At 43.1% G+C, this 22,808-nt stretch overlaps 1 protein-coding gene across 2 annotated transcripts in view; it reads right to left on the bottom strand.

The window, feature by feature from the left end:
• BEST1 (bestrophin 1) overlaps positions 1 to 22,059 on the bottom strand; it is a 29,560-nt gene extending 7,501 nt beyond the window's left edge. The window contains exons 1-7 of one of the 2 annotated variants that reach the window (XM_077321199.1): positions 21,833 to 22,059; positions 21,622 to 21,728; positions 17,280 to 17,435; positions 15,735 to 15,894; positions 11,223 to 11,317; positions 9,018 to 9,251; positions 2,086 to 2,240 (exon numbers count right to left, since the gene is read on the bottom strand). In XM_077321199.1, coding sequence (XP_077177314.1) covers positions 2,086 to 2,240; positions 9,018 to 9,251; positions 11,223 to 11,317; positions 15,735 to 15,886 — 636 coding nt within the window. In that variant the 5' untranslated portion in view covers positions 15,887 to 15,894; positions 17,280 to 17,435; positions 21,622 to 21,728; positions 21,833 to 22,059. The remainder of the gene's footprint in view (positions 1 to 2,085; positions 2,241 to 9,017; positions 9,252 to 11,222; positions 11,318 to 15,734; positions 15,895 to 17,279; positions 17,436 to 21,621; positions 21,729 to 21,832) is intronic. The other variant, XM_077321198.1, reaches the window with a different exon arrangement.
• Between the last annotated feature and the right edge of the window lie 749 nt (positions 22,060 to 22,808).

The raw sequence follows: 22,808 nt of genomic DNA, 5'->3' as shown, positions 1-22,808 counted from the left end.
GGAATTATTAAGAATATATGGACTTGAAGTTTCTTTATTACAATTCTATTATTCTTTATTCCAACTTCTGATATAAACAGCTCACAGCTCTTCCATTATATTTCTTCCCACTGTTGTCTTTCTGCTTCATCATCCTGAAACTTTCATTTCTGCAAATGCTCTCCTGCTATGTTCCAAATGGGACTACAGAGGTTCCAAAGAAAATATTTCTGTCTACATTTTTGGGATTCTTACCATCTTGGTGAGGTTGGGGTCTCCAACATGGAATAGTTGTGAGGCTAACCTTTTTGCACTTTGATGAGTCCAAAAGGCCTCTTCTTGGGAGGTTCCTCAACCCTCTCATGGATTTACCTCACCCTGTTTTCCCTTTTTCCTCTCAGTCTGGCTACTCTGGGTCAAAGACAGGATAATTGCTTGGATAGGGATTTATTGTTGCTTATCCATTTATTTGTCATATATTTAGCCTGCCTTTCATCCAAGGAGCTCAGAGCACTCCAGTGATCTCCTCCATTTTGTCCTCACAATAATCCTACCACGTAGGTTAGAAGGGCTTTGTGTATGTCCCTTCTCAGGTGAGTTGTGGTTTACTGGACGATGGATCAGGAATTCCCATCCTCCCTTCTCTGTATCTTTGTGTGTTTTCATTTCAAAGGGTGGCTATTTGCAGGTTGTATGTGTGATATATAGGAATTCATTTCCCTCATCTTCAGAAATAAATGAAGAAAGGTGGGTCAGCTATCCTGTTGTCCAGTCTACAGCAGTTCATGTTACTCATGATGGTGAGGTATTATTAGTCCTTCTTCCATGTTTTGTTTGTCATATGGTAGTGTAAAATCCATGAGTTCACAGAAGCCAGGACCACTGGGAGTTCAATCAGCTCTTTATTAGGATCCCAGCATGGTGGTACAAGTGGCAAAACTGAACTGAGACACCCCTGAAAAAACCCAATATATACAATTGAGAACAATGGATCCTCCTTTCAGTATGTACTTTTGATCAGTTTTGGTTTAAACTGACAGGATCCGGAGACAGGGATCTAGCAATACATTGGTCAATAACACTGCCTGCTTCAATCCTGCCTTGGACCTCAAGCTCAGCCCTCAGCAGGAACCACAAAACCAACAGTGGGAGACAGTGAAGTCATAAAGGCACTGCATTTTGCTAAGCATGCATTAATTCCTCCCAGACATGTCTAATATGGGGGTGGCATCAGCCTGCCATGCACTATGATTGGTATTGAAGCCATCATTACATTCCGTGCTGTTTGATGTGTTGTTATTTGTCTTTCAGCAGAGCTACTGGAATTGCATAGTGTTGGAAGCGAAGGATGACACACTGTCTCTTTGCAAGCATACCCATGCTGTAGGAGATGTTCTGCTTATGATCATAAAGAATACTCAGAGAGTGAATTTATATTTCTGCTTGCAAGAGTCTTTTACTCTGTTACATGAACAAACGAAACTCTTTTTTTTAGAGCTGGTTTAAATCAGTTCTTGTGAGCGTCTCTTAGAAAGATAGTTCCTCATGATGGAGGGGGGAAGAGTAGAACTAGCACTTCCTTCCTTCTGGCAGCCCTCTCCCTCTGATCTACAGGAGGGCAACAGGAGCACAGCTAGTTAGAACACTTATCTCCTCGATCCTGTCACAGAATGGTCTTCGTTATCGATAAAGAATAGCCATTACTTTCCTAAAGTGATATGCCTCATGTGAACCTCACCTGAAAGCAGGGGTAGTCAACCTGTGGTCTTCCAGATGTCCATGGACTACAGCTCCCATGAGCCCCTGCCAGCAAGTGCTGGCAGGGGCTAATGGGAATTGTAGTCCATGGACATCTGGAGGACCACAGGTTGACTACCCCTGCCTTAAAGGACTCTCCCTTCCTGACACATGCCAACACCACTATACTGACATTAGACCGGTGTTAGAAGTCATTGGTAAAGCTAGGATTGTGGGATAGTGATGCTTATGGTACACCCTTAGAGCTGGAAGGAGACATCAACCACTTTGTCTTTTCAGCAGTCTGCTTCACTCCTAATGGCCACCATACCCAGTCCTTGGATAAGCTATAGCATATTTAGTACTCACATTCAGGATGCCTTGGAGCAGCACACTGTCACGGATCCGCCCATCATTGCGTGCCTTGACTGCCAGATTTGAGAACCAGACACAGGGGATCCAGAATTTGTTATGGGGTGAGGTCAGGCTATCAAATTTCTTGTGCTCTTCTGGAGTCATCAGCCCTACACAGATGGTGCAATTTTTTGGCAGGAAAAATAAAATTTATTAGTTCCAAGAACAATTTTTGGAACCTGAAAACAGTAGTGTTTGAATTCTATTGCTGAAATTCCTGGGTTTGTAAACCCTGGGATCCTAGCCATTACAATCCAAAAGTGAATTTTACTCTCGGAAATAAAATCATCTGGTGCGTTTGATGAGACCTCTTAGGATGGGAACATGAAAATGTCCTTGAAAGAAGGGTGGGATCAACATGCACTAACTGGATATGTTTTCTTGTAAATGAAAAGTATGGATTAAGGGTTGGAGAAGAGCATCACTGCCTCTGCAGCAGAACTAAACAACTGTGTTTACTCTGCATTATTTGGCATGTAAAATTCTATTGCCCACATAAATTATGCAGACACATATAATTTTTGCTGTTTTTCCGCCCATCGTGATTTCTGATTTTGCTGGCTATGATTTTGCTGGTTATGGCAAGGACAAGGAATAGGGAAATCTTCCATATTTCCACAAAACTTAAGATCTACGAATCGAACATGCTAGAGAAAAATCTTTTTGATGTTCATTGTGTCAATAAGGCTTTGCAAATTACTCAGCATTATTGTTTATGAGAGAATTCACACTGAAGATATAAACCTTATAAAAGTATTATGTATATGGGAAATGTTTCCATCAGTTGAGGAATTTTAGGCCACAGGAAAACATTTACATCAGGGAGAATGTATGTATTTGCTTGAAATTATATGCTTTGGAAGTTCTACAGCACTTAAAATCTGCAAAAAGATTCACAATGAAGGAAAAACTCATATCAACACTCAATATGTCATAGAGTTTTTTTGATGGTTCAGGTGTCATGCATGTGAGAGAAGGCTGTGCTTGAAATATCGTGCATACAACATGGCTCAGTCTCAAACTCTTAAACTTCATTGCAGAGCATTTACTGAAACAAAAAGAAACTGGATTTTTAAAAAGAGGAAACATTATCTCTGACTGTGGTAGCTTTGTGGTAGGGGATAGGATTGCAGTCTAATGAAGGGTTGTGAACTCTGGATTGGGAAATTCCTGAAGATATGGGGAGGAGCCTGGGGAAGGTGGGGGTGGGGAGTTGCCTTTGTGGGGTATAATGCCATATACAACTACAAAAGCAGCAGTTCTGTAGTCTGGATATAGTTATAATTTCAGGCAATCTCCAAACCCCACCTGGAGACTGGCCATCCTAATCTATTGCAAACATTGCCAGATTTCCAATCAGAAGAGTGCCCAAAGCAATAACATTTCTGTGAAAGACTGTTAACATCCCTTTATTAATGCGGTTCAATGATAAACCATGTGGCTGGAGTGCAGAATCCCTCGAAGGAATCCAAGGATCAAAGGAGACAGATCCCTGTAGGTGTCCTTCTGTGGAGCAAACAGCCGCTTTGGGTGTGGATGGAGTGATATTTGGAACATGACATGAGTGATGTGAAGAAATGCTCTCCACCCTGCAATTCACCATAAAATTTCAATCTTGGGTTGCTAGTGAAAGATTGTCAAAAGGAAAACTACAGGAGATCTCTCTCTCTCAAGAACAGAGCATTTCTGCTCTTATAGTTACCCAGATGCAAAACAGGAAAATATCATTGTAAAGTGTACTGAAAGTGCATTATCCAACATATGCGGAATTGGCAGACTCTTGGGAAGCCAAATATTAAATTCAGAGGGGATTTCGACACCCTTTAAAAATAGTGAGATACTTACCTTTCGTTGTCGTTATATTCTGGCCCCTCCACTTGACGTTGCCAACATGCAGTGTCTGAGTAATAAACAGCTGGCTACATCCTCCATTTTAAAGTGCTAGTTGGTGAATCCCCAAAAGTGGATTCACCAACATATGTAGCGCTACCTACCAGAGAGCAACCAGCAGGCCACTAGCAAAAAAACTGTATGGAGGCAAAGAAGTGCTATCTCCACCTCCAATGTCCCGCCTTTGCACCCGCCTTTGCACCCGCCTCCCTCTCGCTTCTCCCAAGGATGGGAGGTTTTTTTTTTTAAGTCAATAGCCTGGAGCAACAAATAGGCATTCAATCCTGCAGGCAAAGGCAACCCCCACCCCCAAAGTTGTAGCACAAAGCATGCCTCTCTAAGCTTCCCTCCCCCAATCAGGAATGAGATTTATTTTTAAAAGAAGCAAGACTCGTGATTCCATAAGTGGTGGTAATAAAGACACACTATGCATCTATGAGAGCCTCTTGTGGCACACGGTGGTAAGGCAGCCGACATGCTGTCTGAAGCTCTGATCATGAGGTTGTGAAATTTCAATAGATCATTCCCAGTTCTAGTTAGTATGAGCAAAATGGGAAATGAAGCAAATAGGTGGAGTCTTTAAATGACAATATTTTATGCTAATAAAAGGTTACTGAGTGACTGACTGACAAAATGATGATGTGGTAAAGAGTGCTAGAAGTACTAATGCTTCTTGCAGAAAATACTTTTCGAGAATAGTTGGTTACAGTGGATAACGCAAAGAGAGAAGATGGAAACCCTCCAGGATTTAGAGGGAAAAGACATGGCCATGGAACTCTCCAAACTCCCAGAACTTGGGACAATGGGGTTTGTGAGTCTGTTTCCTCACAATGTGAAAGGTTAAACTGCTCTATATTACAGTTCCCATATGATTAGTTCTCTTATCTCCCGCTGCTGCTATTTACCCCTTAAGAACCATAGAGAATCTGTTCACAGATCTCTGAAGAGCTGTTTAATTTGACCCACAGAAGTAGGTTTGCCAACTTCCAGTTGGTAACTGGTAATTTCTTGCTATTATAATTGATCTTCGGATGATTAATCAGTTCCTCTGGATAAAATGGCTGTTGCAGAAGGTGAACGTTCCCCTCCCAAAGATATCTCTCCCCTCCCAAACCCTACCCCTCCCCAGCTTCACCCCCAGAACCTCCAGGTATTTGCCAACCCAGAGCTGGCAACCATTATGTTCAGAAAAGACTTTCCACTGGAAAGTCTGTTGTCAGTTATCAGAACTTGGCCAAAAGGACAAGTGATCTTATTTAATTTATTTATTAGATTTATATCTTCCCGACAAGCAGGTACTAGAAGGTTCTTGTTTTACAGGAGCTGGGATGCCCTGAACTGGTATCTTTGTGCTGGTATTTTTATACTTAAGCTTATTGCAAACATGTAAACAGCTTGTGTAACAAATCTTGGAACCAAACCACCAGGCATTCTTGTTGAGTTCTTAGCTGACTCTGACTTGATCTGGACTTCAATTGAAATAAGGTAGAACTGTCCCATTGTATTTCAGAAATATGTTGACTAAGCAGTAACCAGGGTCAGCCCATTACAGCCCAGTTACAAATGTTTTCTCAGAAGTTCATCTGAGTTTAAAAGGGCTTAATTTCCTGGCAGGTCTGCTTAGTTTCAAAAGTTCCTTAATAAATGGTTTACTTCCAATATAATTACTCAGATGAAGCAAAATAGGATTAATAAGTGCGTATCTTTTTGGTTTACGATGACTAAGTATCTCCAACAAGTCTACCTTACATAATTATAGCGATCTCTATGGAAACCTAATTACTTTGTGAACCACCAAAGTTTGTTTACATTGTTAAGGTCTTACATGTCTGAACAAAGCATTATTAACTCCCAAACCCTGGTTGATGATCTCTTCCCCCCAGGTATGTCTTGTCTACACTGTAAACCATTTTTCGTGGTTTATTTACTTGAGAAAAAGAAGGAAGCATGAATGATGAATAGGCCATGCCTTGCCCTTGTGCATCCTCAATACATCAATCAGATTGTTGGTGTTTTGGGGCTTCATGCATCTTATAGAGTGGTCCATGCTAAAGCACAAAACCATATGCCTTTTTTAAGGTAGCATGCAATTTTTTTTCTAAGACTGGACCACATTTCCCACCATTTATTCCAGAGACTGGAGATTGTATGTGCACTCACTGTTTTTTTTTGGGGGGGGAGGGCTGCTTGTGGTAAACGGCAATAGAAATACATGTGCATGCCCTTGGAAGCAAAGCATCTCAAATTATGTTAACCTTTCTTTAAAATGACTGTTTGTCCCTCAGCCTCACCACTCCTGGGCAACCTGATAATATGACCGGGACCACAGATGGATGGAAATAAAACCAGATTTCCTGTTCAATGGTTAGCTATTTAGTCTTCCCTGTTGTTGAACATCCCACTTTTTGAATAACTTCAATTAATTTTAGATTCCTATCTTTATAATATTATTTAATTTGACTGCAGAATTGTTAGTGCCTATAGCTGGCTCCTGCCTAGCAAAGATTATTGTTCAGTTTTTCTGTTTTCAGCTGCTGCTTTTTACCATGGGCAGATTCCAGGGTCTTCAAAACCAAATTTGACATACTTAACAGAAAAAAATAAAATGAAAAATACCAAAAATAGAATACAAAATGGCCACTAGATAGAGCCACTGTATCAGAAAAGGCACTGTAATGTGGTATTTCATGCCTTTCTCACTTGTTGTCAGTGTAAACCTGAAGGCACATGATTGCATCTTTATAAGCACAGAGGAGGACTTTTTGTAATGTGGAATGCGATATGTTTGTTAAAGAAACACAATAAGTAACCTCTTTTGGAAAGCTACTGGCTTATTGAAAATAACCCAGAATTGAATTAGAAGGTTCAAAGATTTCACAAGTGGGATTGGAAATATGGGCAGGAGCGAGTCTGTCTCGGCTACCTGTTCCCCACCTGTAAGCCAACAGGAAGAAAAGGAGCCAGGACAATTCTCGTGATATCCCTCCAAAACCTCCACTGACAAGCCAGGTTGAGAGGTAGCAGTGTCTTGGACAAGTTGTTGAGATTTAAGGAGCTATGAAGGAGAGGTGGCTTCATCATGGACATAAACACTTCATTGAGTTAGTTGGACATTACTCACCCCAGGGATCAGCATCCCTGTGGTAAATTCTGCTCTCCTACTGTATAGGAGAAGGTGGTGCTGTGGATTCACATTCCTGAATCTAATACCAGGGTGGAACATCCATTGGTATCCATATGTTGCCCTCTATTTCATACAACGCAGCAGGGCTATGTGGAGACACTTGTGCTGCACAGCTATAGATGGTAGGGTTGCCAGTTCTTGGTTGGGAAGTATCTGGAGATTTTGGAGATGGAGCCTGGGGAAGGTGAGGTGTGGGGGGGATGGGACTTCATTGGTATATGTCCTAGAGTCCACTCTCCAAAGCAGTGATTTTCTCCAGGTGAACTAATCTCTGGGCTCTAGAGATCACTTGTAATTCTGGGAGATCTTCAAGCCCCATGGTGTGGTGGTTAGGAGTGCAGACTTCTAGTCTGGTGAGCCAGGTTTGATTCCCCACTCCTCCACATGCAGCAAGCTGGGTGACCTTGGGCTCGCCACATCATTGATAAAGCTGTTCTGATCGAGCCAGCCTCACCCACCTCACAGGGTATCTGTTGTGGGGAGAGGAAAGGGAAGGTGAATGTAAGCTGCTCTGAAACTTCTTCTGGTAGAGAAAAGCAGCATGTAAGAACCAACTCCTCCTCCTCCTCCTTCTTCCGCAGCCCAGAATGGGACCCCATACAACCCCTGCAGTACATATCTGAAAACTAGAAGGAAGTAGCCTTCCTCTTTTCCTGGCTTTTCCACCATCAGCAGTGTTATGGTTTCCCTAAAAGAGGACAGAGCAGACTGGTCCCGTCTTGCTCCATAAAGAATGCTGCCTTATCTGGAACAGTGCAACACAGTGTTTCCACTATGTTATTTAACATTACTCTAGACAAGTCTAGTAGTTATTTTGGCAGCTGCTTCTTTTACAAATTGGGTGTTTTAGCAGATGCTAAGATTGGTGGATCTTAAAGTAAACTTGTATCTACCAAGTTTAATACAACTTACTCATAGGGCTTAAATTACTTTTTCCTGCCTGCAAAGATGTGTTGTGAAACACTGCATGGGGCCACCACATGTTTTGCATATGAAATGTCTTAGGTTGAATCCTTGCTATTTCCAGTCAAAGGATAGCAAGTCTTAGGAAAGATCCATCTCTGGAAAACTGCTGCCAGTCAGATAAGTGAACACTGAACTACCAAGCTTTTAACTGAGAGCTTCCCTCTTTAAAAACAAACAAAACCACCCTGCTTTTATGGTCTGTTTCTAGCCTGACTGTTTTAAAGATATCAATGTAGCCTTCTGAATTTTGTTTGATGTTCTGCCAGTTTATGGCTTGTTCAAATACTGATAAATTATAGTTTTTTACAACTTTACTGTACTGTTTGTACTTTATGAGCCATGTCAAGCAAGTGTCTGGGGAGGTGGCATTTTCTAAGGGGGAAAAAAGGTGGAGTGATGCTGTTAGGCAGCTTCCAGTGCTCATAACATCTGGCTGGCTTCTAAGTACAGATGATGGCCTGCACTTGGTTGATAGGTTTCAAGAGTACACATGGCTGCCACCAGGACAGGTAACTGAGCCTTAGAAGTCATAGATTCCTTCTCCTCATATCTTGGTCTCACTTCGGGGATCCCCCAAATCATAATTGGTGACCATAAGGATGCCAGTCCTCAGGTAGGACTTGCGGAATTCCCTAGAATGATAGCTAGTCTCCAAACTAAAGAGATTTCCCCTGGAGAAAATGGCTGCTTTGGAGTGGGGAGGTCCCTCCCCGCTGCATGTCCCATCTACTCTACACTCCACCCCCCAAATCCTCAGATATTTCCCAATCCAGAGGTGGCAACCATAGGTGCCTGTCTATTTCAAGTACATTTAATTCTAGCTCTTCAGCACAGGCCTGGATCATACCTGCTTTCACAACATGTTCTATGCTTGGAAATCTCTTGAAGACGGCAGTGCTGACGGAGCGCAAGATCAACACACTCAGCAGATTGATGTAGCGTACCAAGGTTCGCCTCAGGAGGCGCCCATACTCATCCTTTCCTTCCACACTACTTGAAACCAGGTTCATAATGCGGTCAGGCCAAGGGATGCTCTCATATTGTCCCCACCAGCGAGACACCACCAGGGTAACATAAAAGCCTAGAGAGGAAATCACATGTTAGCCATAATGAGGTAGATAAGGATATAACTGTCACCTATGCATGCATACATAATTTTTAAAATTATTTATTTTATTCAGTATATTTCTCTGCTGCCTCTCAACCCCAAAGCTACACAAAGCAGCTAATACAACACACCATTCTAAACATTTATTTATTTATTTATTATATTTATATAAATTATTTATTTATTATATTTATATTAGAGCCTCTTGTGGCGCAGAGTGGTAAGGCAGCCGTCTGGAAGCTTTGCCCATGAGGCCGGGAGTTCATTCCCCGCAGCTGGCTCAAGGTTGACTCAGCCTTCCATCCTTCCGAGGTCGGTAAAATGAGTACCCAGCTTACTTGCTGGGGGGTAAACGGTCATGACTGGGGAAGGCACTGGCAAACCACCCTGTATTGAGTCTGCCATGAAAACGCTTGAGGGCGTCACCCCAAGGGTCAGACATGACTCGGTGCTTGCACAGGGGATACCTTTACCTTTTTATATTTATATACCGCCCTCCCCGGGGGCTCAGGGCGGTTTACATAATAACATAATAACAATACATGGAACAATTAGAATAACCAACTCTAAACCCAGCAAGTTAAACCGAGTTACAGCAACATAAAGGAAGAAACTTATAACCCAACAACAGAGAACACCATCAAGATATGGTGTTTCATCAGGCTGGAGGGAGGTGAGTAGCGGGGTACCTCAGGGCTCGGTCCGGTACTTTTTAACATATTTATTCATGATCTAGATGAGGGGGTGGAGGGACTACTCATTAAGTTTGCAGATGACACCAAATTGGGAAGACTGGCAAATACTCCAGAAGATAGACACAGAGTTCAACGAGATCTGAACACAATGGAAAAATGGGCAAATGAGAACAAGATGCAATTTAATAAAGATAAGTGTAAAGTTCTGCATCTGGGTCAGAAAAATCTAAAGCATGCTTATTGGATGGGGATACGCTTCTAGGTAACACTGTGTGTGAACGAGACCTTGGGGTACTTGTGGATTGTAAGCTAAACATGAGCAGGCAGTGTGATGCAGCGGTAAAAAAGGCAAATGCCATTTTGGGCTGTATCAACAGGGGCATCACATCAAAATCACAAGATGTCATAGTCCCATTGTATACGGCACTGGTCAGACCACACCTAGAGTACTGTGTGCAGTTCTGGAGGCCTCACTTCAAGAAGGACGTGGATAAAATTGAAAGGTTACAGAGGAGAGTGACGAGGATGATCTGGGGTGACAGTAGGCCCTCTCCCAGATTTTACTGTTTATGCTGTTTTATGGTTTTTATGTAAACTACCATGAGCCAGCTGTGTCAGGAGTGGCGGTCTATAAATATAAATTAAATATATACATTAAATTAAGCTTAATATAGTTTAGGGATATAACATGTCTTAATACAGTCCTGAAAATACCACAAATATTTCAGATGTGATTAATTATTTTTAAATGATAGGAGATGCATAATGAGTGGATAATGAGTCGGGTCAAGATGGTGATTTAATAAATGTTTTGAAACATATTTTATTAAGTTAAGCCACGCTTTATGTTGATGTGAGACAGTGTTTTAGCATTTTTTTTATTCCATTGTCTTTCATAAACAGGATCTTCAGGGCAGCCAACAAAGGTATGAAAACATCATGTAAAACCAAGGTAATAATTAACGTAGTATCATAGCCAAATTGGCAGCACATCTAGACAGGAAAAGCCTATATAACACAAATATATAGGAACTATTTCCATAATAAAACATCCCAGTTTGACATCTGAAGGCCAACAGTAGTACAACAGAACAAACCTCCCTGGTATGCTTTTGGTGCCACTCATGAGAAAGCCCTGTCACATGCATTTACCTATTGCACTTCAAATAATAGGCAGTGGAGCCTTCATGGAAGATTTCAAAAGAACCGTTAAATTTTCATACAGCTTCATGTTTTTATCAATTCTTACCTAACACAAAAGATACAGGGATCAGTTCAGCATAGCTATTGCAGTATAGAGCCAGCTTCTCAAATGTCAGCCTTTGGCTCTCACTCAGAATAAACCTGCAATAAAAGGGAAATATTTCCAGCTTCTAAACTGTAAGAAAGACTGCTCATTGATCGAAAATATTGAACTTGGACTTTCGGCTGCCCGCATGGATCATTCTGCAGGACCAGTTGTTTCCTTTATGCCCAATAAATGCACATTTGTTTCCATTTGTTGTGCATGATTGGTATGTCTTCTCTCAGTATAGCACTTCTGTGATTGTGAATATCACATTATTGCTGCACAAATCATAATACTTTCTTCTTGGGACAAATACAACATTTTCTCCAGGTACCACATTCTTTGGTTCTGTGTAGAATAGGGTTGGTGTGGGCAGACAGGAGAAATTGTTTGAGGATGATCTCACTTACTTGTGCTATGTTTGTTATTTGTAAAAAATATGTTGGGAACTGCTTACCCCAGCAATGTTTACAATTTTGCAGACATTTTGTTTTTATTTTAATTTAAAAAAAACCATTCAGATATTTTCTTTACTTCTCTCTGACTGATTCCGTACCGGCACCACCAATCCAGGTTGCCACACTTCATTGTGATGGGGCAGCAGGGGACCATTTACTGTGGCACACACTATTTGCTCTGGATTTCTGCATCCCCACAATGCAGCTAGGGTGGAAAGGTTACACTGTTTGTGTGTGTGTACGTGGCGGGGAGCAGGTTTTAAAAAAAATTGCATGAAGTTGGGATTGCATAATCCTTTCTGGGACTCCATAGATATGACCACCAATGGCACACATGACAGGAAAAGGAACATGAAAGAATCAACATTCCCTTGCCATGGGGAGACAGGGAGCCTGATTTGGGCCAGCGTCATGGGGACATGGGGATTTACCCTGCCCCCAGACAAGTGGCGAGGTGGGGCTTATTCCCCATGTGGAATCAGTCTCTCTCTCTCTCTCTCTCTCTCTCTCTCTCTCTCTCTCTCTCTCTCTGTGCATAGAGATTCTAAGATAATTCATATGTAAAGAATATTACTGGGAAAAAAGATGGAATTGTTCTAGTTCTTCTAAAATACACTTGCTCATACAAAGGGATAATTCTACAGGGGTAGCTGCACAATACAGAGGAGTTAGGTAGTAGCTTAAAGACAAACAACATTTATTTCAGCATAAAGTGTTGTGAATCAGAGCTCCCTGCCTTACATACATAGAACTGTATTGATTTACTTTATTTATAGGGCACCTTTCTCATTGAGGCTCAAAATAGCGTACAGAATTTTAAAAAAAGTAATGCAATCCTACAAGATAGGATATCAAATGAACAATGGAGTTGACTAGAATTACAGAATTAGAACATAGTGAAAAGCAGAAGCTGCCTAGGCAAGATAGAGTATAATTACAAAGGCAGAAGTACATCTAAAGGTTTGGTGTTACAAAGAGAGGCCAGGAGAAATCACTGCACTTGGTGCCCATCTGACAACCATAGAGTAGAATAAACATCAAACCTACTACAGGATGAAATTGGACAGTAAAGCAAATGAACAGCTATAACGGGCAGGATAGCTATTAGCATCTATAGTAAATTAGGAATCCTTGTTAAGTCAATGAGACAATGTACCCATCCCAGGCTTATAAAGCAAATGTTTTTTGCCACAAGCTATGTTAGTGAGTTCTAAAGATGTATTTGTTGGCAGCTATGTTGTTAGCTCTTCTTTTAATGATTCCATAATCATTAATGATTCCATAATTCCAGCATCTTTGGAAGATGAAAGTATTTGAGTTTTTTTGTACTTGCTTTTCTTTGACACATATTATTTAACGAAATGTTCTAAAATTGACAAACATCACTCTCTGGGGAAACCCTATATACTTGTATTTAAAAACAGATAGAGGACTTCCATAGTCATATGTGGGCATAAGTCTCCTCCACAGTCTACTGTTTTTGTTTTTTGGAATAGGTGAGATGTTCCAGGCTTCTTCTTTCATCTAAACCAGCTATGTTCACAGAGTAATAAAGGATGGGGTTGCTAAACAAACCAGCAGGGAGTAGCCACCTAGAAAAGCTTGTGTGCATGAGTGTGTGCGCATGCAGAGCACCCAGATCTTTCATACTAAACCTCCTAGGCAGCCAACCTTCAGTGGTGGCTGGAGATCTCCTGATATAAAAACTCCAGATGAGGAAGTGCATCCCCCAACTCTTGATAGGGTGCAGCTTCAGGCTGCTCACACTGTTAGGAATTTGGGAGTGACCTTTGATGCCTCCTTATCTATGGAGGTGCTGGTCTCTGGAGCACCTCACCAGGCATTTTTCTATCTACGTCAAGCTACGCTACCAGTGCCCTATCTGGTCCCAGAATACCTAGCCTCAGTTATCCACACAACGGTCACCTCCAGGCTAGGTTACTGTAACTTGCCAAACATCGGCCTTCCCTTATCCCTGACCCAGAAACTACATCTGGTCCAGAATGCAGCTGCTTGGGTTCCTACAAGGACACCATGGAGAGCTCATATGCAACGTGTTCTCCAGCAGCTGCACTGGTTGACACTTAAATTCCAGGTTTAAGGTGTTGGTTTTAACCTTTAAGGTCTTATATGGTCTGGGATCTGCATACCTGAGGAGCCGTGTCTCCCCACATGCCCCCCCCCAAGAGCTCTTTGCTCTGCAAATACCAGCATGTTGGTTGTCCCCAGCCCCAGAGAAGTCCTTTCTGGCCCTGACTCCAGACTGCTGGAATGAGCTGCTATCAGAGATCCGGGCCCATACGGAGCTCCCAAATTTCTGTACGGCCTGCAAGACGAAACTCTTCTACCAGCCATTTGGTTGAGGCCAAAGCTGCACTCTTACCATCTGAAAGGGCCTACTGCCTAACCCCTTGCTCAAGCTTTAGTCTGAACTATTTCCCTGCCATCAAAGCCAGGTCAATTATTTTAACTTTACTGATTTTAACATCTGGCCTGGGTAGTGGTTGTGATGGAGCAATTGTATGGTTTAAATTGAATTTTAAGATTTTAATGTTTTTATTGTAAAATCCCTTCTATGTTGTAAACTGCCCTTTTCAGAGAGGGGTGGGCTAGAAATCTAAACAAACAAACTGATCTCCAGGTGACAAAGATAAGTTCACCTGGAGAAAATGGCTTCTTTGGACAGTGGATTCTATGGCATCATATTTCATTGAAATCTCTCCCCAAACTCTGCCCTCCTCAGCCCTCCTCCAAACTCCAGATATTTCCCAACTTGGAGTTGGCAACCCAGCTTGTTGTAGTGGTTAAGAGTGGTGACTTCTCATCTGGTGAGCTGGATTTGATTCCCCCCATCTCCACATGCAGCCAGCTGGGTGACCTGGGCTAGTCACAATCCCGATAGAGCTTTTTCTGACTGAGCAGTCCTGTCAGAAGCTCTCTCAACCTCACCTACCTCACAGGGTCTCTGTTGTGGAGATAGGAAGGAGAGGCAATTGTAAACCACTTTGAGACACATTCAGATAGTGAAAAGCAGAGTATAAAAAACAACTTCTTCTCCTTAGGGCTCATGTTCCTGGCAGGACAGCTTAATATGACTGGACTCAGGACTGCAGGCCTCCCTCTTACACATTTACTAGGCTCACTACCCAGCCTGGAGAAGTATGCCCAGTCCCTTTACTAAAGGTTTAATGTATAGAAATAGGCAGCAGAAGCTTTTCATGTCCTGGAGGTAAATAACATTTCATTTAGCCTTTGTTTTTCTCCAGACCTGGTGGCAACCATAAGATCCACTTGCTCTTTCTTCCTGAACTGAAAGCGGAGCGAAAGAGAATGGGTAGCATGTGTATTCAAAACAGCACGAAGGCTTTAAAAAGAAAACTCACACTCATACTAAGTCCTAAATATACAGTGATTGTTTTGACAATTAGTTTCCTGTAATGCATGCAACTATATTTCTTATTTTTTATAAGAGCCTCTTGTGGCGCAGAGTGATAAGGCAGCTGTCTGAAAGCTTTGCCCATGAGGCTGGGAGTTCAATCCCAGCAGCCGGCTTAAGGTTGACTCAGCCTTCCATCCTTCCGAGGTCGGTAAAATGAGTACCCAGCTTGCTGGGGGGTAAACGGTAATGACTGGGGAAGGCACTGGCAAACCACCCCGTATTGAGTCTGCCATGAAAACGCTAGAGGGCGTCACCCCAAGGGTCAGACATGACTCGGTGCTTGCACAGGGGATACCTTTACCTTATATTTCTTATTTAGGTCTATGTGGCAAGGGGAGCACAAGGATTAGTGGCAAACATATTTTGAAAGGCATCTGCTGTCTCCTGTGGCCTACAGACATCATTCCTGAAGATAAGCACATTTAGCCAGAAAAGAGGGGCAGGAGTACAAATATCTGAGCTTTTATCACTGAACAGTCACTTCTGCAAAGATTGTGTGCAAAGTACACTTGTGACAGGATTCCAGGAATTATACAGAGGTCCTAGAGAGACACGCCAGGCTCAGGAGATGCTCACCTGTAGACAATGCTGATGCCAAAGTAGAAAGAGATAAAGATTAAGAATTCACTGTAGAGGAGCTTGTAGATGCTCCCTTTCCATTGGAGCAGGAGCTGTGAGAAGGTGCCTAGGTGAGCATCAGCTACACGGTAGGTATATGTCACTGTCATCACAAGTCCTGTTAGAAACAAGTAACATGATAAGGACTAAGGTTCTCTTAAGGAGACAGGGGCCCTATATATAAAAGGAAAAACAGAATCAGATCTTCACAGCCTGTGGAATGGAAGAACCCCAAGGAAACTATGAAAGTACTATGTAGGAAAAAAATGTTTCAGGAGGCCCCAGGAGGTTTCCATCCTATTCGCCCAAAATATGTTCCAAAAAATGAAGGAAATCCATAATATAAATGCACAGATAGACAATTTGTGCGCATTTACAAACAAACCTTTGGACAGCTTTAGTATATGTTTGTACTACTTCAGAAATCAAAAGCTGCTGTTATTGTGGATGGAACACAGAGCTATTTCATGATAAGACTGCTCTGAGGCATTTTTGAATAATTTTGGAGAAGCATTTAATAACAGGCAGGCAAGACAAGAACTGGGAAAAGGTAACACGGGGAAAATTTGAAAGAGTTTGAAAAAGCACACCAAGAAGAATGGAGCAGGGTGGGATGGCCATAAACACAATTTGTTAAGAAATACCATAACTCTGCTTTGGGTTGCTGCCCAGGAGATAGTTTACACATTAAAGGGAATGCTAAAGCAATGTTGATACTCAGAAGGGCCTTGTCTCTTTGCTCCACAAAATCATCAACAATTTTTGTGTTTATGGCTGAGCTTAGATGGTGTGACTGGGAGGGGGGGTGCCAAAGGGACAAGGAGTAAAGCACAGCAGGGGATGAAAAGCTCCTTCTACATCTTCTGTCCATGCTCCATGGAGCATGGAGTACTCCCCCCAGAATGGAATGTCCAAGGTGCAAGCATTATTGCTGAAACACAATGGGACACTGGGGCATAGTTCTGGTCATGTAAATTTCATCATGTCTGTATAAAATGAATTTCTGGGCTCAGTCATGTCACTGCTGAATATGATGGATAGTCTTCACAATATCCTGGTGTCTTTTGCCCTGTATTTCTGCCTGTGTGCTTGCTAAAGGAAGCTTACTCCAGCGTAGAAAGAAAGCAAGAAAGCAAGAAAGAAGGTAGGTAGGTAGGAAGGTAGGTACGTAGGTAGGTTATACATTCTCGATGATGGATGGTTCAGGCCTTGACCAAGCATTCTATAAACTGAACCATTAATTCCTTTCATGCCCAGAAGTGATTCCTGCATATGTTACTGAGTTGAGAGCAAGAGAATGGTCAGCATAATCTGAGGCTGCCATTTGGTAATTTTGCAATCTGATTTTTAAAAGAAATTCTTGTTCTCATGATTAGTGTGTGGGAATGTAACACTTAAAACAATTTGCAAATGAACAGTGGTTCCTTCTCTTTCTGTATGGGTGGCAATCATGCCTATCAGGTCAGCCATAATAGTTTAATTTCTTAATCTACACCCGCTTACCTCTTCCATAAGTTTTCTACAGTGAGGATAGGACCAGCTTGGGGATGACTAGTGGAAAAACAGCAGAGGAAACTTTCAAATGGCCTTATCCACAGCGTATTGTCCTCTTCCTTGAATTTGCAGCCCCAAAGGCTGTATTCGATTAAAGGGAAAAGCCTGTTTGGATTGACAATTGACATCAGTTCTTGGATTCGGAGATAACAATTACATACATCCTATATTGTAACAACACCTCTGGTAAACGTACCGGCACTGATTGAACTCTCTCACCTTTTTGCTGTCAAGTCACAGCCAACATATGGTGACAACGTGAGAGGTGTTCAGAGGTGGTTTGCCATTCCCAGCCTTTGTGTAATGACCCTGGCGTTCCTTGGTGCTCTCCCACCCAAATACTGACCAGGGCTGGCCCTGTTTAGATTCTGAGATCTGACAAGATCAGGCTAGCACTAGAGCCTTTGGGGAGGGCAGTAAATAAATATAATAAATAAATGAATGAATAAATAAAGACTATTCCAGTCAAGCCATTGAATTGTAGGCACAGACAACTGGTCATAAGGAACAAATGGTAGCATCAGATACCCATTGTCACCTATATCAAAAGTCACATCACAACTCAAATAAACACTACCATGTGGATAGGGATGAGCATCCAGACAGGCATCTGCTCTTGCAACTCATGCAAAAGAAATGCTCCCGGGCAGATGTTTTTTGCAAGATCTGGGCAACTGAGATCCAGGTATGGGAAGTGGATTCTCATCTGATGATCTATTTAAATTAATTTATTTATTTTACTGATACCCTCCCTTTCTCCCTTGTGGAGACCCAAAGAAGTTTTACATAAGTTTCCTCTCCTCCATTTTATTCTTACAACCTTGGCTCAAGGTCACCTAAGGATTTGAACCAAAGACTAGCACATGTGCTTGAGGCCGACCGACTCAGAACACCTGCTGGTGCCCCCAGACGCTTGCCCATGACGCTCCCAATGTTATTGTTAATTGTTATTTATCTTTAATAAGTCTGCGCCGCGGACTTAATAATCGAGTAAGGGGAGGAGTTAGGGCGGGCTCTGTCCGGGATAAAAACTCGGAGGAGTGAATCAGGAGCCGCAAAGCGGCTCCTGCTTCGCTACTCCGAGTGGCACTCCAGGGCCAAGTGTCCAATTGGGAGGCGCGCAAAGCGCGCCTCCCTGTTGGACACCTGACCCGTCTCCCGGACACCGCACCGCGAACTCTTCATTCCTCCCGAGCCGCCATCCTTGCCGGATGGCCGCTGGGGAGGAACCTTGCCCCAAGCCGTTGGGCTCTGGGAAAATGGTTTTCCCTCCGCCCAGCAACTGCCCTTGCCCGACGAAGGAACTGCCGATGAATCCAACCCCCCTCCCCAAACGCTGCTGCCTGCCTCCGGAGCCAACAGACCGCCACCCTCCATCCCCGCCTGACCCGCCGCGCGCCCTTCGCACCCCCGACACGATCGTCCGTACGCCGCCGCCACCCGCCCGACCCCTTCGCGTTCCAACATTTGCCGTGCGCTGCTTCCACAGCTCTCCCCGCCACCGCCACCCCAACGCCCGACGAGCGCCTGCCTACGGCGCGCACATGCGACGACGCCAACGCCCTGCCTGGCCTGCCACTGCGACCGACGCACCTGACCCGCGGCCGCGATGCTGCGGCACATGCCCGGCCGCCTCTGAGGTGGCGCCGATCCACTTTCCACGCTCCTCCTGGCCACTCCCGGCCCACCGACAGAGACCGCAGGTACGACTCCTTCCTCCCTTCACACACCCGCCTCCCACGAGCGTTTGGCACTCTGTGGGGGGGGATTCTACATCCTCACGGCCGCCGCAGCCTGCCTTGCTGGCCTGCCCCACCCCACCCATGCACAATCCTCGTCAACTCGGCTGGGGGTGGAAAGGAGAGCCCTTCTAGCGCCCATTTTATTCCAAGATAAAATGGGCTTTTAATCTAGTATTATATATTATAAATGTGGTTTTGAAATCTTTTGATGCTTTATTGAAAGTTGTTTTGATGTTATAGTTTTGATGTTATAGTCTGTATAATGTTCCATGTAAGTTATATAATGTTCAGTGTAAACTGCCCAGAGCTGCAAAGAAATGGGCGGTCTAGAAATATAAATAAATAAATAAATAAATAAATAAATAAATAAATAAATAAATAAATAAATAAATAAATAAATAATCCTAAACCAGCTCTCCAATCCTGGCACAACAATGGCTCTCAATCAGTGGAGCAGGTCACATGTTCAGTTGCAAGAATTCAAGTACTGATGAACATTGCATCTCCAGGCTTCTTCTTGAATGGCTGTCAAACTACCTGTTCACCCACCCAGCATCCAGAGTAGCAAAGACAACAGCACTTCCTCTAATAGGGCACTTGGGAAATGCTGCTGGCATATTGAAGGCCTCACAATGCCAGGAAATATCTCTATCCAAAGAGCATGTTTAGAGCATATTCCGATCCTGCAGAGACCTTCACTGCCACTTGACAAGATTTTTTTTCTTGCTTTAAGCAGTGATGCCTCACTTCCTTCATTCCTTGTTTAAGTGGTTCCATATTGCTACCTTTCAAGCCCCCCACCTCCCACATGCATATTCTACCCCTGTTTTTTAAACCCCTACTCTCAGCTGACTGTGTAGGCAGCCCAATCTGTCTCTTTTTCTCTTTCTCTTCTCTTGTTGATGGACTGTGTTAGCGGAAAGGGTGGGTAGGAGGATTATGTGATTACTTTGTTGTTATATGTATTATCTTGGGTCAAAAACAATACAAATATTCACAGAAAAGTAAATTACCTTTCATAGGGAAGTAAAATAAATGAAGCAGTCCCTCTCAGTTGCCCAGTGATCTGAGCATAACAGAATGTTGAGGTGGCCGAATAAAGGAAATAAACAAGCAGGGGTGGGGTGGGGGGAGGGAAAACAGTTCAAAACTTCTATTTCCCTGGAAGGAGAAATGCTTGCGGTGAGGTGCACATATCAGATCCCAATTCATGTTCCCCTCTACCAGCTTAGTATAGAACACTATTTATTCAAAAGGCTCTAATGGTGTAAGATTACAAGAGGACTGAAGAAAAAATGGCTTCCAGTCATTGAATTCCCCCCCCCCCCCAACTCTTTTAAGCTATGTTTGAGCCCCTAACAATTTAGTGTGCTGGAATGGGAGATTAAATCAACTCCCTACCTCCAACTTCTATGCAGCAAAATGAGGGAGAGCTCAAAACACCACTTTCCTGCTTTGTAGGTTCAGGGCAAATTATTGTCCACCTATTTCTGGGCAGTTGTACTGGAGAACTAGGCCTCTGAGGTTCAGATCTAGGTGAGCAGGAAATGCGGTTGCTAGTCTTCAGGTGGTAGATGGAGATTTCCTGGGATTACAATGCACTCTGTGACAAAGGCTAAACTGGGGGACTGTGGATTAACTCTCCTGTAAATATGGAATAGATATCAGAAATACATGCATGTACACATCATGTGGAGATATTACTAAATTCTTGATCATGGAAGCAACTTTTGTTACTTCACAGCATGCAGCTGAAATGCAGAATACATCTTTACCAAACATGGAAACCTCTAAGTCCCGCCTGTATAAATAATGCCTCTCAGTTCTTCAACAGTATACATGATGTCCTCTTTTGCCTTTTCCTCCTCCCTATTTTAAAATGGATTCCTGAATCCCTTGCTCATTTTTGGAGGAAACCGAAAGAGACTCCAAGTCCTGCCTGGGGATGTTTCGTTCTACCACAGAAGAATTCTAAAATCAGGAGAGATATACTGTGACTTCTCTAGTGAATGGGATTCAGCGATATTCAGGTATAATGGAACAAGGACATTCTTTTTATTGTATGATACTAGGATGCTTTGATATAGAAGAAAAAATGTTGATGTACAGAACAACTCTGAACCGCATGTGGAATACTGGAACCTAATGAACAAAATCACTCAATTCTTCTGCAGAGCCACCTGTGCACCTAAATACTGGAACAGCTAATATTAGGTATACCATTGCTATAAACCAGTCCCTTAATCTGAGAAATAATTCAATTCCACATCTCAGTGTTGTAACAAAAGTACATGATTTTTCCTGGTAAATGGCTGCCTCTCACCCAGATGTTAGGGGATACAGCCTGATTCTCATTAGTAAGCTGGTAAACATAACGGGTACTGAGCAATCCTATAAGCCTTTATATAGCTAACCCTAATGTGGTGCACACTGTAAAAAAAGATTTATATCCAAATTCACTTCACAGAAGTCAAAGAGTCCCCACTGCCCAGCTGATATAATTTGCAACATGTTACCCTCTGGTTATGGAAGACCATTAAAATGCATACCTGCCTAAGAAATGGAAGTCTGAAGAGACTTTCAGTTATAAAGTTTATTTGCTTTTCATGTCACGCTTCCTGAGATTGTAGAACATTTGGAATTGGTAGCCAACAAGCTGAAAAAGATATCCAGACACAAAAGGTGGAAATGTAAGTGTTTAACCTAAAAAGAAATCTCACACGTGATTAGATTTGTCAGCATCAATAGAGTGGTACTTACAGGAGAAAGCTCTGGGACTTCCAAAGTCTGGCCTGGCATGAGTCCTGGTTGGGTATTTTGTCGGCACACTCCACACCTAACCTCTTGCCACCTCTGTGGCCTGTCAGGGACTGAACCTGACAGTGGCACGGGGCTCTAAGAAGCCGGAAAACCACTTGGGAGTGCAACCGGTCACTTGATTCCTTAATCCCATTCCCATTACAAAAGGAACTCTGTTGTCTTTTGCTCCGTTCTCTCCTAATCTTCCAAGTAAGCCTTGCGTGTTTGGAGAGGCAGTCGGGGGAGGGGAAGCAGGGGAGGACCCTCAGCTGCTGCTGCTGCTGCTTACTCCTGGCACAGCCGTGGCGGTTACAAGAAGAAAGGCATTTCTCCTGCTAATTCTTTCCTGTTTGGATCTATGCTTAATGTCATGGTTTTTTGGAAGGCCCAGGGATTAAGTGGAGCTGGAATTTTCCACCAAGTCTCTGAGGAGTTTGTCATGCTGGCTTGAGCACAGCCTACACAGGCTTTCTGTGGCCCAAACTATTCCATGGCGTGAGCTGAGATGTTGGTGCCTCTTGTTCGTGAGGCTTGTGCAACAATCGCCATATGGACCTGCAGTCAGGGTCACAGTCTGTGTGCCCAACTTGTTGAAGGATGTGGGCAGCAACCAGAAAAACATGCCTTCAAGTTACAAACAACTCATAGTGACCCCAGCCAGGGGGCATTCCAGGCAAGAGACAAGAGGAGGGGGTTTGCTGTTGTGTTCCTATAAGTTACTCCAGTCTAAATTTAAAGAAATCAGTGAACTTAGAGTGGAGTGACTATGTATAGGATTGCAATGTGAGTCACAGGTCCTCCAGTAATGTATGCCGAAGTGCAGTGCATTGTTACTGCTCGCCATCTCCCATGGCTCTGCTTCTTGGCCCCTACCCCTGTATTGCACCTGTTACTGATCATGGTAGCATTCTTGCCCAAGTATTCTAACAGAGTGACA

Source organism: Paroedura picta, chromosome 2 (genome assembly GCF_049243985.1).
Source record: "Paroedura picta isolate Pp20150507F chromosome 2, Ppicta_v3.0, whole genome shotgun sequence".
In the NCBI taxonomy this organism is placed as follows: domain Eukaryota; kingdom Metazoa; phylum Chordata; class Lepidosauria; order Squamata; family Gekkonidae; genus Paroedura; species Paroedura picta.
Note: the sequence above shows the minus strand (reverse complement) of the source record. Positions and strands in the feature narration are given on the sequence as shown.